At 51.7% G+C, this 16,595-nt stretch overlaps 1 protein-coding gene across 1 annotated transcript in view; it reads left to right on the forward strand.

The window, feature by feature from the left end:
* LOC138568751 (pneumococcal serine-rich repeat protein-like) overlaps positions 1 to 16,595 on the forward strand; it is a 139,897-nt gene that overhangs the window by 66,598 nt on the left and 56,704 nt on the right. Inside the window, exon 3 of the mRNA XM_069646538.1 lies at positions 12,734 to 12,862. Within this exon, the coding sequence (XP_069502639.1) occupies positions 12,734 to 12,862 (129 nt within the window). The remainder of the gene's footprint in view (positions 1 to 12,733; positions 12,863 to 16,595) is intronic.

Here is a 16,595-nt window from a genome sequence, read left to right on the forward strand (position 1 = left end):
AGTATATATATTTTTTTGCTCTAGTACAGGTAAAAAAAAGGTGTTTTAACACCAAAAACAGGGGTTTGGGGGGGAACCCCCCCCCGAAAAAATAATATCAAAAAAATAATAATTCGACCCTTTTTTCGGTCAAATTAACTGAAGCATATTGTCATATTGTGATTCGATCAAATGCATTCGAGCATTTGACCTATAACCCTCCTTGCTCCCCTACTCTGGAATGCTCTTCCTCTCCCTGTCCGTACTACTCCACCTCTACCACTATTTAAAAGCAACCCCAAAGCCCTCCTGCTTCCTGAAGAGCCTGTTTCCTTGCACTCTACGCTACTGCATCACCCTGTTGTCCTCTCTCCCTGCCCCAACCGTACAACACTTTTCTGTCACTGCTCCGTCCTTAATTCAGCACTTTCTCTACCATCCCCTTCCTATGTCATTCTGTCCTGTCCTCGCCCCTGGTTTATGTCTACAGCTTCCCCTGCAGCATCTCGTCTTCAAGTCACATTCTCTCACCCCATTGTCAAGGACGCATGTCCTCCGCTCTGTTATCCATGGTACATTTTGTATGCATTTTTGTGCCAAAAATGCATTGCTTTCGTATTGATTTTAATAAATGAAACCAATGAAATTTAAATACCAAAAAAATAAAAAACTGTCCCCAGGTGTGGTTGATGACCCTGCCTGCCGTGTTGATTATTTATTTTATGTGTTTAAATGTAGAAAGCAGAGGAGGATACAAAGCAATCAACATGAAGCAACATTGTAAGAGGTGTGGGGGTCATAGTAGGATGACATTTAATTAAAGTGCAAAAGGAAGCAAGGTTGGGGGAAAGAGTGAAGTTGAGACAGAAAATCTGCTGGGTGACCAAGAAAAGTTAGGAATAGTAGCCAAGGTAGGAAAAGAGAAGTTTAGGAATATCCATCTTTCGGCCAGTGCGATTGGGAACAGGGTGGTATTTATGTAAGAGAAGAATTGTGGTTGGTGAATAAAAACAAACCAAGAAAACTGACCTTAAGTTTCTGAGCAGACGGAGCTGGGGTGAATTGAGAGGGGGTAGGGGTAGAAGGAGGGGGAACACCGTTATGAGGGGAAGGGGCACGAAAGAAGAGGAATTCTGTGTTTGATTAATTGAGATGTAGGGAGTGGATGATGATCCAGAACTTGATAATGTATAGACTAACAGCCATAGAAGCAGGAAGTTGGTCTGTGTGAGACGGAAAGGGAAGAAAGACTTGGAAATGGTCTGTAAAGGAGCGACAATTTGCACCGAATAATAGAGTTCAGGATGTCAGAGGAAAGGTATTAAGGGAGAATAGCAAGGGTCCAAGGACTGAACTGTGAGGGCGCACTGAAACAAAGGAGGACGGAAGGAGGAGTCACTAACCCAAGACACAGAAAAAGAAACAGAGGAAAGATAGGGTGAAAAAGCAAGAAAAAGCAGAACCAGAAATGCCAAGGGAGGAAAGGAGGGAGTTTTGAATAGAGCGATCCAATTTGTCGAAAGCAACAGAAAAATGAGAAGAGAGGATTACTTGACGAGTGAAATGGGAAAATGAGTAATGTGCAAGAGCGCAGTTTCAGCTGAGGTGGCCGGGCGCCATGTGCAGGAGTGGGGGGCAGCGTCCTACTAGAGAGATAGATGGGGATAGGCATCAGGCCTGTGAACTCTCTCACGCTGTCTCGTATGCTGTTCTCCACACTGCCCAATACACTACTGGTTATACACCCTCGCATGCATTTGGTAGCGCCCTGTTGTTCACTCTACCCCATAGAGTGCTGGTGAAATACTCCCATCAGCAGTTGGCCTCCCGGCCCGGGAAACCGCTAGCTACCCTGCCCAGCGTGGTGTTGGCCACACTGCTCCCTGTGTTGGGTTTGTCACCAGGTCCTGTAGTTTGTCACTCTGCCCAAGGTACTTTAGGAGATCTGGCATTATGCGCTGCTGGTCACTCTGTCCCCTTGTGCACTCGTCACCCTGTGCCTTGTGGTTCTGCCCCCCCCCTTCCAGACATGCTTCCATGTCTGCTGGTTCCTTCCTTTGCTTTGTGTGGTGCTTGCCAGCCTGCCCATGTGCTGTCTGCCACATGGCAACACTTGTCCACTTCTTATCGACCACTGTCCCCATTTCGTCAGTCTTTTTCTTTTTTTAAATTATTTTTCTCTTCACGACGTTGTTTAGAATGCAAAAACTATATCGCGTTTTGCATGAATTGATTTCATGTATGTTCGCTCTTGTCAGTTGCCTGTTGTACATTTGCACAGCTGTGTGGGAGATGAAGTCCATTCCCAGCCCCTAGGTTCAGTGCTTTGCATTCTGCCTGTAGGGCCATGTACCTCTAGGCTGTATGGAAATATTTAATGCTTGCCTCTTTTGAGCCTGTCTTTTGTACCTGCTAGTAAGCTTTCCCGGTTCTAAGTGTGCTGTGACTTTGAGAAGTGTGCTGTAACTGTGTGGTTGTCTCTTTCCATCCTGCCTCTGTCTCCTCGATCCTGCCCCTGTAGCTTCTGACAAGCGTGCCTGGCTCTCAGTGTCGTGTGAAAGTGCCTGGATCTCAGCATGCTGTGCAGGGGAGTTGCTAGGTCTGGAAAAGACCCGGGGCTAAGCTGATGTTGGAACTGTTGGGACTGGGGGCTAGCTAGTCTTTTGGCTGTAGCTCCTAAGATTCTATCCGGGGCTACAACCAAAAGATCAGGGGCTATAGCCCCCTTAGCCCCCCCCTAGCAACGCCCCTGATGCTGTGTATGTTTGCCTCTTTCGACCCTGACTCTGAACCTTCTGGTAAGCGTGCCCAGTTCTCAGTGTGCTATGAGCGTGCCTGGCTCCCAGCATGATGTGTGTGTTTGCCTCTTTCGAGCCTTTCTCTGTACCTTCTGGTAAGCGTGCCCATTTCTGAATGTCGTGTGAGTGGTCCTTGGCTCTGAACGTCTTGTGACTGTGCTTGCCACTTGCCAGCCTGTCTCTGTACCTTCTGGTAAGCGAGCCCGGTTCTCAGTGTCATGTGAGCAGTCCTTGGCTCTGAACATGTTGTGACTGTGCTTGCCACTTGCCAACCTGTCTCTGTACCTTCTGGTAAGCGTGCCCGTGTCTGAGCGTCGTGTGAGTGGTCCTTCTCTCTGAACGTGTTGTGACTGTGCTTGCCACTTACCAGCCTGTCTCTGTACCTTCTGGTAAGCGTGCCCGTTTCTGAGTGTCGTGTGAGCGGTCCTTGGCCCTGAACGTGTTGTGACTGTGCTTGCCACTTGCCAGCCTGTCACTGTACCTTCTGGTAAGCGAGCCCGGTTCTGAGTGTCGTGTGAGCGGTCCTTGGCTCTGAACGTGTTGTGACTGTGCTTGCCACTTGCCAGCCTGTCTCTGTACCTTCTGGTAAGCGTGCCCAGTTCTCAGTGTCGTGTGAGCGGTCCTTGGCTCTGAACGTGTTGTGACTGTGCTTGCCGCTTGCCAGCCTGTCTCTGTACCTTCTGGTAAGCGTGCCCTGTTCTGAGTGTCGTGTGAGCGGTCCTTGGCTCTGAACGTGTTGTGACTGTGCTTGCCGCTTGCCAGCCTGTCTCTGTACCTTCTGGTAAGCGTGCCCGGTTCTCAGTGTCGTGTCAGCGGTCCTTGGCTCTGAACGTGTTGTGACTGTGCTTGCCGCTTGCCAGCCTGTCTCTGTACCTTCTGGTAAGCGTGCCAGGTTCTCAGTGCCGTGTGAGCGGTCCTTGGCTCTGAACGTGTTGTGACTGTGCTTGCCGCTTGCCATGCTGTCTCTGTACCTCCTGGTAAGCATACCCGTTCTGAGAATGGTGTGAGCGTGCTTGGCTCTGATTGTGCTCTGACTGTGTACTTGCCTCTTTCGATCCCTCAACTGTACCTTCTGGTCAGAGACGTTTTAAGGGATGGCAAAAGGGGCTCTTGCCCCGGGCTCATACCATGCAGGGGGCCCACAATGCTGCCTGATCTGCAAAGGTCAGTTTCCACTGGTTACCAGACTTAAATAGCACCTGTCAGGATATTGTATGGCGTGCGGTGCAGGCTCTAAACCTATTGCCCGTCTGTTGTTGTCAAGAACATTCTGCTCTGGTCAATTCATCCTGTAATGCATTCTGTGTTCACTGTACTGTACATAGTTTGTGCGTTTACTAGAACACAATACCTGTGTATTCTCACCTCTATACTCATTGCAGAGATATGTGCTCATATCCAAGATTACAATTCTAAATTCCAACAAAGTTAACTCATCCTTTCCTATGTTTGAAGCTGATCAACTTGATTGTATATGTACGGCGTTTTGTAGCACAACATGTCCTATTATCAGCAATGTACCTGCACCAGATAGTCCAGATAGTGGTTGCTATAAATAAAAAAAAACAACTACGTAGGCTCAGTAAGGTGAACGTCTCAAAACTTGTTTGTTCAGATGGAGACTTGTAAAACCTAGCCAGTCACCTCCAAGTAGGATAACGTGTTAGTCATAGAGGTGATTTGGTATTCAAATTCAAGAACGTGGAACCAAAGTGTTCATGCTTGCATCCTAGCTCAGTCAGCAGACGATTAAGTGACCCTGGACAAATTACCTTATATCACTGAAATCTCCACGCTGCCTTCTTGAAAATGTTTGTCTTCCCGCAGGCTAGTGGCATTGTTTAGCCTATTAACTGATCACTCTTTTTGTATAGTTCATTTCAGTGGAAGGGGTTCTAGACAGAAGAAAGCACACCCTCTGGAAAGCATATTTTAAAATGTGCTCATGCTCATTTGACACAAAAAACTGTTTGCTTTTTTGTACAAGTCAAAGTTTCTGTGTTTGATTATAAATAACAATGATTTAAAGTAAAATATAAAGGAAACACCCAGATGTAATATTTTCAGATCACATAAATTAGTATGCCTATACTTATGTACTTCCCTTGTATAATGGAGACAATGAATTTAGGAAATTTCCCATTTTGCATAATACATTTATATAACATTTCGATTTTCAAAATTGTCATGTTAGGTCATGCGAGTTGTCTGCTTTCCAAGTCAGTTCTATAAAATGGGTTTATTTTAGTTCATGATACGTGCTAGAATTGAAAGGGGTAAAGTGCACAAATTGCAAAGCGGGAGCAAATCCCAGCATCACCTCTTAATCAATGTGTGATCCTGGGCATCTCATTTAATCTTGTATTACCTAACCTGTCAAAATAGCCAGTCCCTAAACCATTCAAAATTGTCACTCTTCAGAGTGATGTTGTTCTCAGAGTATGATCTCTCAAAACAGCTACCCTCACCGTGTCACTGACAGTAGTGTTGCTTCTTTTATAATAATAGTGAGCATTGACATAGTGCACACAACAGCCACTTCTTTCTTTGCTATCTAATGGCACCTCTACTTGAAAACCATGTCCCTCTTGTAATCTCAGTCTGTCTGTATACGAGCAGCGTACTGGGAGCTTCTAACCTTCCTCCACTATCTATGCTACTGTATGTGTAGCTTTCTCCTTGCTGCCAGTTGGTCTCCTGCATCCATACTTGAGCACCTTTGCACTGGCAGCTAATCTGAGTGCTCTGTCTATTCTGGATTATGTGCCCTTTTACATGCGGCCTGTGTCCTGCATTTATACTGTGGCCGGGATACCTTCCTCGTGGCTGCTGTTGGTGGAAAGTGTCCTGTACCTATGCTAGAATGCAAGTGCCATTGTCGTGGACTGCTAAGGTTGGCTCTGACATGCTACTTATTTTTCATTCTAATTACAACAGGAATAAAGAGGGTTTGGGCACTAACAGGGAGTGACCCTTGGCTATTTCCATTACTGCAGTGTGACATAACAAGTTTTTTGTTGTGATTGCAATGAGGGGGTACAAGCAGATATTCTGAATCCCTTAATTCCTCTAGTTCAGTGGATGGAGGCCCCAAAGGTGTCTGTGTCCTGAGTATGCCTGCTTCTGGTAAGGCTGCATGATTGCGTTAAACGAGTATGCCTGCTTCTGGTAAACCTGCCTGATTGCGTTATATGAGTATGCCTGCTTCCGGTAAGGCTGCTTGATTGCGTTACACGAGTATGCCTGCTTCTGGTAAGGCTGCCTGATTGCGTTACACGAGTATGCCCGCTTCTGGTAAGGCTGCCTGATTGCGTTACACGAGTATGGTATGCCTGCTTCTGGTAAGGCTGCCTGATTGCGTTACACGAGTATGCCTGCTTCTGGTAAGGCTGCCTGATTGCGTTACACGAGTATGCCTGCTTCTGGTAAGGCTGCCTGATTGCGTTACACGAGTATGGTATGCCTGCTTCTGGTAAGGCTGCCTGGTTGCGTTACACGAGTATGCCTGCTTCTGGTAAGCCTGCCTGATTGCGTTACACGAGTATGCCTGCTTCTGGTAAACCTGCCTGATTGCGTTATATGAGTATGCCTGCTTCCGGTAAGGCTGCCTGATTGCGTTACACGAGTATGCCTGCTTCTGGTAAGCCTGCCTGATTGCGTTACACGAGTATGCCTGCTTCTGGTAAGGCTGCCTGATTGCGTTACACGAGTATGGTATGCCTGCTTCTGGTAAGGCTGCATGATTGCGTTAAACGAGTATGCCTGCTTCTGGTAAGCCTGCCTGATTGCGTTATATGAGTATGCTTGCTTCTGGTAAGCCTGCCTGATTACGTTACACGAGTATGCCTGCTTCTGGTAAGCCTGCCTGGTTGTGTTATGTGTGTATACCTGCTTCTGGTAAGCCTGCCTGATTGCGTTACATGAGTATGCCTGCTTCTGGTAAGCCTGCCTGGGTGTGTTATATGAGTATGCCTGCTTCTGGTAATGCTGCCTGATTGCGTTACATGAGTATGCCTGCTTCTGGTAAACCTGCCTGATTGCGTTGCATGAGTATGCCTGCTTCTGGTAAGCCTGCCTGATTGCGTTACACGAGTATGCCTGCTTCTGGTAAGCCTGCCTGATTGCGTTATATGAGTATGCCTGCTTCTGGTAAGCCTGCCTGATTGCGTTACACGAGTATGCCTGCTTCTGGTAAGGCTGCCTGATTGCGTTACACGAGTATGGTATGCCTGCTTCTGGTAAGGCTGCATGATTGCGTTAAACGAGTATGCCTGCTTCTGGTAAGCCTGCCTGATTGCGTTATATGAGTATGCTTGCTTCTGGTAAGCCTGCCTGATTACGTTACACGAGTATGCCTGCTTCTGGTAAGCCTGCCTGGTTGTGTTATGTGTGTATACCTGCTTCTGGTAAGCCTGCCTGATTGCGTTACATGAGTATGCCTGCTTCTGGTAAGCCTGCCTGGGTGTGTTATATGAGTATGCCTGCTTCTGGTAATGCTGCCTGATTGCGTTACATGAGTATGCCTGCTTCTGGTAAACCTGCCTGATTGCGTTGCATGAGTATGCCTGCTTCTGGTAAGCCTGCCTGATTGCGTTACACGAGTATGCCTGCTTCTGGTAAGCCTGCCTGATTGCGTTATATGAGTATGCCTGCTTCCGGTAAGCCTGCCTGATTGCGTTCCACGAGTAAGCCTGCTTCTGGTAAGCCTGCCTGATTGCGTTAGATTAGTATGCCTGCTTCTGGGAAGCCTGTCTGATTGCGATATGTGAGTATGCCTGCTTCTGGTAAGCCTGCCTGGCTGTGTTATGAGTATGCCTGCTTCTGGTAAGCCTGCCTGGCTGTGTTATATGAGTATGCCTGCTTCTGGTAAGCCTGCCTGATTGCGTTACATGAGTAAGCCTGCTTCTGGTACGCCTGCCTGGCTGTGTTATATGAGTATGCCTGCTTCTGAGATTGCTTTGATTCTGTACTTGCCTCTTTCTGGAACTTCTGGTACGTGTGACAGTTTCTGAGTGCGACGTGATCCTGCCTGGCTCTGAGTGTGCTATGACCGTGTGCTTGCCTCTTTCGAGATTGTCTAAGTATCTTCTGGTAAGAGTGCCCAGTGCTTAGTGTGCTGTGACTGCATGCTTGCCTCGTAACTAGCATGTAGCTGGACATTCTGGTAAGCATGCCCGGCTCTAAGTGTGGTGGGAGCTTGCCTGTCTCTGAGTGTGCTGTGATTCTGTACTTGCCCCCGTCGAACCTGTCCCTGTAACTTCTGGAAAGTGTGCCCGGTTTAGAGTGTGGTATGAACGGGCTTGGGTTTGACAGTGCTGTGACTGTGTGCTTTCCACTTTCGAGCCTGTCTCTGTACCTTCTCGCAAGTGTTCCCAGTGCTGGTCATTGGGCCGGCTCTCGGCGGATCCGAGATCCGGCACCAGATGTGAAGCCGGATCTCGGGATCCGGCCAGAGTCAGTGCCCAAGCCCATGAACCGCGCTGGAAAAAAGAAAAAGAAAAAAAAGCGTCCGCGACGGCAGCATTGCCTTTTACCGCGGCTTTGGCACTGATGTGTAATGCACAATGCTCACTACATGTACAACTGAAAGGAATCAGTTGTACATGTAGCGAACATTGTGCATTACATACAGCGAGCATTGTGCATTACACACCAGTGCCAAAGCTGCGTAAAAGTCAATGCTACCCTCGCGGGCGTTTTTTTTCTTTTCCTTTTTTTCGCACAACAAAATGAGCCAGGGCTCATCAAGGGGGTCTTGCCTAACTGCAGGGGTCCTGGGGGCCGTTAGGCCACGCCCCCCTGACGAGCCCAGGCTCAATGGGCTAATGGCACCCCTGCCAGGCAACCTTTTGTAGTGATCTCTGCATTTATATTCTATAGGCTTGCCTGGCAGGGGACATGGCCTCGCCTATTCAGCCTTAATGGTGGCGCTGCCCCTTGCCAGCTGGGTAGGCATGGTGTCACCATTAAGGCTGAAAGGGTGAGGCCCCTGGAAGCAGAGGCCGTTTTCCTGAAGACTGAAACTCTCCAGGAAAACGGCCTCAGCTTCCAGCGGTCTCGCGTTTTCTCCATAGTGGTGGCGCCGGCCCATGGGCATCTCCTGCTTAAAGGGATGCCTCGCAGGTGCGGCGCCACCATTATGGCTGATAGGCATTTTTTTCTGGAGCCTGAAGCTTTCGCACACGAGCGAGAGCTTCAGGCTTCAGAAAAAAATCCTTTTCGTGTAGTGGCCGGGGCTGGCAGGGGAGATTAGTGGGCCCCACAGGGTCCCGCCTCAAAGGAAATTTCGGAGCCTGCCGGGGCTGAGCCCCGGCAGGCCCCGTCCCACTTAAAGCCCTGGCCGGCGGTAACAGGCAATATTACTGTTGTGGGCGCTTATTTTTCTTTCTTTTTTTAAAAGTATTTATTTGATCGGATGGCCACTACCAACCCCGCCCCCTCCAGACCACGCCCCCTGTGTCCCCCCAACTCCTCCCCCACCGCGGCACTCGTGGGATCCCCCACCACATTTTTTCCATTTCCATCACTGATGTGTTCCCGGTTCTGAGTGTGGTGAGAGCCTGCCTGGCACTCAGTGTGCTGTGACTGTCTTTGACCCTTCTAGTGCGCGTGCCCATGTGTGGGTGTGAGCATGCCAGGTTCTGAGTGTGGTATGAGCGTGCCTGGCACTCAGTGTGCTGTGACTGTCTTTGCCCCTTCTAGTGCGCGTGCCCATGTGTGGGTGTGAGCGTGCATGGTTCTGAGTGTGGTGTGAGCGTGCCTGGCTCTTGGTGTGCTGTGACTGTTTAAGCCCCTTCTAGTGCGCGTGCCTATGTGCGGGTGTGAGCGTGCCTGGTTCTGAATGTGGTGTGAGCGTGCCTGGCTCTCGGTGTGCTCTGACTGTCATTGCCCCTTCTAGCACGCGTGCCCATTTGCGAGTGTGAGCGTACCTGGGTCTGAGTGTGGTGTGAGCGTGCCTGGGCTCGGTGTGCTGTGACTGTCTTTGCCCGTTCTAGTGCGCCTGCCCATTTTCGGGTGTGAGCGTGCCTGGCTCTGAGTGTGGTGTGAGCGTGCCTGGCTCTCAGTGTGCTGTGACTGTCTTCGCACCTTCTAGTGCGCGTGCCCATTTGCGGGTGTGAGCGTGCCTGGCTCTCGGTGTGCTGTCACTCTCTTTGCCCCTTTTAGTGCGCGTGCCCATTTGCAGCTGTTAGCGTGCCTGGTTCTGAGTGTGGTGAGAGGGTGCCTTGTTCTGAGTGTGGTGTGAGCGTGCCTGGCTCTCGGTGTGCTGTGACTGTCTTTTCCCCTTCTAGTGTGCGTGCCCATTTGCGGGTGTGAGCGTGCCTGGTTCTGAGTGTGGTGTGAGCGTGCCTGGCTCTCGGTGTGCTGTGACTGTCTTTGCCCCTTCTAGTGTGCGTGCCCATTTGCGGGTGTGAGCGTGCCTGGTTCTGAGTGTGGTGTGATGGTGCCTGGCTCTCGGTGTGTTGTGACTGTCTTTGCCCCATCTAGTGTGCGTGCCCATTTGCGGGTGTGAGCGTGCCTGGCTCTGAGTGTGGTGTGAGGGTGCCTGGCTCTCGGTGTGCTGTCACTCTCTTTGCCCCTTTTAGTGCGCGTGCCCATTTGCGGCTGTGAGCGTGCCTGTTTCAGAGTGTGGTATGAGCGTGCCTGGCTCTGAGTGTGCTTTGACTGTCTTTGCCCCTTCCAGTGCGTGTGCCCATGTGCGGGTGTGAGCGTGCCTGGTTCTGAGTGTGGTGAGAGGGTGCCTGGCTCTGAGTGTGGTATGAGCGTGCCTGGCTCTCAGTGTGCTGTGACTGTCTTTGCCCCTTCTAGTGCGTGTGCCCATGTGCGGGGGTGAGCGTGCCTGGCTCTCGCTGTGCTGTGACACTCTTTGCACCTTCTAGTGCGCCTGCCCATTTGCGGGTGTGGGCGTGCCCGCTTCTGAGTGTGGTGTGAGGGTGCCTGGCTCTCGGTGTGCTGTGACTCTCTTTGCCCCTTTTAGTGCGCGTGCCCATTTGCGGGTGTGGCCGTGCCCAATTCTGAGTGTGGTGTGAGGGTGCCTGGCTCTCGGTGTGCTGTGACACTCTTTGCCCCTTTTAGTGCGCGTGCCCATTTGCGGGTGTGGCCGTGCCCAGTTCTGAGTGTGGTGTGAGGGTGCCTGGCTCTCGGTGTGCTGTGACTCTCTTTGCCCCTTTTAGTGCGCGTGCCCATTTGCGGGTGTGAGCGTGCCCTGTTCTGCGTGTGATGTGAGCGTGCCTGGCTCTCGGTGTGCTGTGACTCTCTTTGGCCCTTTTAGTGCGCGTGCCCATTTGCGGGTGTGAGCGTGCCCTGTTCTGCGTGTGATGTGAGCGTGCCTGGCTCTCGGTGTGCTGTGACTCTCTTTGCCCCTTTTAGTGCGCGTGCCCATTTGCGGGTGTGAGCGTGCCCTGTTCTGCGTGTGATGTGAGCGTGCCTGGCTCTCGGTGTGCTGTGACTCTCTTTGCCCCTTCTAGTGCGCGTGCCCATGTGTGGGTGTGAGCGTGGCTGGTTCTGAGTGTGGTGTGAGCGTGCCTGGCTCTCGGTGTGCTGTGACTGTCTTTGCCCCTTCTAGTGCGCGTGCCCATGTGTGGGTGTGAGCGTGCCTGGTTCTGAGTGTGGTGTGAGCGTGCCTGGCACTCGGTGTGCTGTGACTGTCTTTGCCCCTTCTAGTGCGCGTGCCCATGTGTGGGTGTGAGCGTGCCTGGTTCTGAGTGTGGTATGAGCGTGCCTGGCTCTGAGTGTGCCTTGACTGTCTTTGCCCCTTCCAGTGCGTGTGCCCATGTGCGGGTGTGAGCGTGCCTGGTTCTGAGTGTGGTGAGAGGGTGCCTGGCTCTGAGTGTGGTATGAGCGTGCCTGGCTCTCAGTGTGCTGTGTCTTTGCCCCTTCTAGTGCGTGTGCCCATGTGCGGGGGTGAGCGTGCCTGGTTCTGAGTGTGGTGAGAGGGTGCCTGGCTCTAAGTGTGGTGGGAGGGGCCTGGCTCTCGGTGCGCTGTGACTCTCTTTGCACCTTCTAGTGCCCGTGCTCATTTGCGGGTGTGGGCGTGCCTGGCTCTCGGTGTGCTGTGACTCTCTTTGCACCTTCTAGTGCGCGTGCCCATGTGTGGGTGTGAGCGTGGCTGGTTCTGAGTGTGGTGTGAGCGTGCCTGGCTCTCGGTGTGCTGTGACTCTCTTTGCACCTTCTAGTGCGCCTGCCCATTTGCGAGTGTGGGCGTGCCCGCTTCTGAGTGTGGTGTGAGCGTGCCTGGCTCTCGCTGTGCTGTGACACTCTTTGCACCTTCTAGTGCGCCTGCCCATTTGCGGGTGTGGGCGTGCCCGCTTCTGAGTGTGGTGTAAGGGTGCCTGGCTCTCGGTGTGCTGTGACTCTCTTTGCCCCTTTTAGTGCGCGTGCCCATTTGCGGGTGTGGCCGTGCCCAGTTCTGAGTGTGGTGTGAGGGTGCCTGGCTCTCGGTGTGCTGTGACTCTCTTTGCCCCTTTTAGTGCGCGTGCCCATTTGCGGGTGTGGCCGTGGCCAGTTCTGAGTGTGGTGTGAGGGTGCCTGGCTCTCGGTGTGCTGTGACTCTCTTTGCCCCTTTTAGTGCGCGTGCCCATTTGCGGGTGTGAGCGTGCCCTGTTCTGCGTGTGATGTGAGCGTGCCTGGCTCTCGGTGTGCTGTGACTCTCTTTGCCCCTTTTAGTGCGCGTGCCCATTTGCGGGTGTGAGCGTTCCCTGTTCTGCGTGTGATGTGAGCGTGCCTGGCTCTCGGTGTGCTGTGACTCTCTTTGCCCCTTTTAGTGCGCGTGCCCATTTGCGGGTGTGGCCGTGCCCTGTTCTGCGTGTGGTGTGAGTGTGCCTGGCACTCGGTGTGCTGTGACTGTCTTTGCACCTTCTATGCACCTTCTAGTGCGCGTGCCCATTTGCGGGGGTTAGCGCGCGCCTTCTTGGGAAGTTACTCCCGCCCTGTAACTCGTGTCTCTCTTTTGTCTGCAGCGAGCACTGCCCTGGTGCCTCTGGAGTGTCAGAACGGTGGTAGCCTGGACTCAAGCAACAGCCAGTGCGTGTGCGTGGGGCATTTTTATGGCACACGGTGCCAGTATGCTCAAGACAAGATCGTCGTGGGTAAGTTTCATTAACCCTTTTCTGCCCTTTCCCCTATCTATCATTCATCCACAGGTGTTGTCAGGACAGATGACCAGGGGCGTATTGAAACGTACTCACGGGCAACTACTGCAGTGGTATCTGGAGGGCGCATTTTTTGGGCTTGGGGAAGGGGATTGGGTGAAATTGACACGATATTGATAATTTTAAAGCAGAATCGGCAAGTGAGAAAACTCCCAGCAGCCGAGGGCACCACATTGCAACAAAAACAAACAAAAAAAACCTGGAAAACTGGTCCTGAACTGTCCAGCCATCGTTTTCGTAGCCGCCCAAACCTGCCGATGGGTGCGTCCACGACGAGATGCGTTAGGCTGGTGGGCGCTGGAGCTGTCTGTGTGATGGCAGGAGACGTGCATAGAAAATGGCGTGTGTGACTTGGGCTCGGACAGGAGGGCAGGGCGCAGAATGCGTGCTTTGGGGACAGTGGGGAGTTCTGTTTATTCATGGTGCATGGAAGGGCAGGGTTTAAGTGGTTCTGCTAATGCAGGAGCTTGAGTGCGATGGAGGGCCGGGCATGGCGATGTGTGTGAGGAGGTGCAAGGTTGTTTGTTTACGAGGGTGTGTTTGAATGCACGATGGATGGGGGCAGGCAAAGAGAGTGGGGGAAGGTTTGCTTGAGGGCAGGGTGGAAGGCAAAGTATGAGGAGGGAGTGTGAGGGCGGGGCATGGCATGACTCGTATGAGGATGTTCTAAAGGCTATAGTATGATGGCGCGCGGGGTGTAAAGTTATGCAAGAGGGCAAGGTGTAGGTACATATCGGTGGGCATAGCATGAGAATGTTTTAGACCAGGTATGTGAGGGTTTGCGGAAGGGCAGGGCATGAAGGCATGAAGGCAGCATGTATGGGTTTGTAAGGGGAAGGTGTGTAGGAAAGCTGGATCAAATGGTAGGTGGGTATGAGAGGTAAGTGTGTGTGCTGGAGGGCATGTTGTGATGGTATGTGGGAGGGTGGGGGGATTTGCGGACATGCTGAATGATGATGATGATGATAGATTATTAATAAAGCGCTTAATACCCATTAATACCCAGAAGTTTCTTAGGGCGGCCCGGAGATCGAACCTGTGTTGCTCTGCGTCGTCTTGCTTCCAAGGCGAGCACGTTGCCCCTGAGCTATCCTGCCGAGGATAGATGCGGGGAATATGTGAGGGCAGGGAGTGAGCTGGTTTTTGAGAGGAATGAGTCGATGGTGTTAAGTGTGGGAGAGGGCGGCTGTGATGTGAGGAGGTGTGGGAGGGCAGCGTGAGCGAAAGGCATGATGGCACGTGAGAGGGAAAGGCCACTAGAGTTCGTCTGGTAACCCCACTAGGGTCTCCTTCCTCGCCCCCATTCTCCCACACCTCCTAAAAACCCTAGAAAAGATGTTTCCTTCCATTGACCAGACCCTCCCCTCCACGCCACTCCATCTTTAAGCTCGAGAAATAGAGTACCCAGCCACTGCACCCCTCCTGAAGCATCGGGATGGCTTTGAGTATTGAGATGGGAAAGGGGACCCCGTGTAATCAGGGTTACCATGCATACTCTAGGCACCCAGGGGCATCGTCCCTCGCCCCAATCCTCACTTCATTGAGGACACAGACTCATGACACTGGGGCGTGAATGTGTGAATATGCACAGATGTGGGAGACGAATGCGAAGGTAGGAGGGGTTTGAGAGTGTGTGCTATGGTAGTTTGTGAGGATATGTAGAGGGCAGAGCGTGTGGCTATGTGGGACGAGAGAGTTCAAGAAGGCAGAGTATTTGGAGCTGTTGTCCTGCCAAATCTAAAAGAGACTTTTGCAAGGAGGGTGCACGGATGTGTGGGAGGCCAGGGTATGTGTGCATGAGGGTAGAGTGTGGCTGGGTGTGGTAATGCAGAGTACAGGAGGCATGATGTGAGCATGCGTGGAAAGGCAGATGAGTGATTTTCTGGGTCAGGGACAGATTGGGCGAGTCAAGTTATTTGTATCACATACTTCACAGACTCAATGAATGAAGGGGGCAGCTGGGTTTTTATTATGCTATCATCCAGGGCGTTTGGGGGTGGAGAAGGCTGGTAAATGCCTGCCAGCCCAAGACTAAGGAAGGCCCTAGCGAAGCAATGGCCTCTTCGAAGGCTCCGGACCATTAGCAGCGCTGCACACCATTGTTAAAGGGGTTGATAGGTATTAGCATCCCAGGGCTCCCTCCAGGGTCTGCACATGAGCCATGATGCCTGCCTCCCTAAAAACAAACATGAACACTGTGACAAATCAACTTCCGGGGCACCAGTGGTCCAGGGATGAATATCGGTTTCTAAACCATCAATCCGCCCCACACCTTTAGTACGCCTGAAGGGATCCGAACAGATTGGAAACACAAGCAAATTATAAACCCTCTTGTCCAATTTTGGTAACGTGGCCGCAACGGCAGGCTTATCTTCGCAAGCTCTTTGGTTAGTTGCAACTGGGGCGTGCCTTAGCAGCAGCACTGCCCGGGCTGTTTAAAAAAAAGTTGATGCCTCCCCGCGTGTCCCTGAGGGGAAGGGCCACATTTATTTTCTAACTCCCCGCTCCGGGGCCTGGCAGGGAGTTAATCACTGGAAAAGGCGCTCATGCAGCATGAGCACGCTATTCTAATGAACGTCGCCTTGCTCCTGTGTTGGAAGGGTGAGATAATCATCTGAATAGGGTGCTGATGTGAAGCACCAGCACCAGCAACCTATTGTTATTAAATGCACACATAACAAAAGGGCGCATGCCACGCCTTCTACCACTATGCCAGCTCGGGGGAGCCCTTGAAAGATTCCTCCAAGCTGGTAAGGCTGGAGGCTAATGCCACTCTGGAGGGCATGGCACCCCGGGCAGTCGCCCGGCCCGCCCTGCCCTAAGGCCGGCCCTGGTTGCAACACAGCGAAAATACAATTATTACCCATTGATAAAAGGGACTGTCGAGTCAAGGTCCTATACAAATATCTACTTTATTATTATCACAACAGACATTTCTAGCACACTACAAACTACAACCCACCCTGTAAAAGAATTCAGAGGACAGACAATTTCAAGAAGGAAAAAGGATGCACTCTGGGTACTGACAGCAGGGTAGTTGGTAAAGTAATTAATCACAATAGTTCAAGGATACCTGATTTCAAAACAAAGGGGCGACAGAACCACAATGTACCTTGTGTTTGTAGAAGTTCTTGGTGCTCGACAAGGTCGAGTCGGTTTCAGGGCGCTTTGGACAGGAGACAGCTGCAGGTATCAGGCAGCCAGCAGTTTGGCGAGCAAGGCTGGACGGACGACGGCAGGCTGGCCTACATTGCGGCTCAGGGATCGTTGTCTCAATGCTGGTTGCCAGGTCTGAAGCATTGGTCGAGGCATCCCAGACGTCGCTAGGGACTGTGGCGTGACAACAGTCAGTGGTGCAGTCGGTTGTAGCTCGAGGGGCTCATCTTGCTCAAAAATGTCCTTTAAGGCAGACACTGCTTGATGTTTGTCTATGCTCTCTTCCTAGGTTCTTCACTGGGCTTGTGTCGTCCTTTAAGGCGGACTGCCCAAAGCTGAGAAGAGTGTTGCAGGCACTGTCCTTGTCCTGGGTTTGGTTCAGAGACTCTCTGGCACTTCCCACTTAGGAAGCTTGCTGCAGAGCCTAGCAGGGCATGCTGTGTGCTGGCCGGGTACCGGTTCTGGAGCTGCTTGGAGGGTACTCTAGATTCAGTATCTCTCTCTGTTCCCTGGG

This window comes from Ambystoma mexicanum, chromosome 1p, assembly GCF_040938575.1.
Source record: "Ambystoma mexicanum isolate Mex_15411 chromosome 1p, UKY_AmexF1_1, whole genome shotgun sequence".
NCBI lineage: Eukaryota > Metazoa > Chordata > Amphibia > Caudata > Ambystomatidae > Ambystoma > Ambystoma mexicanum.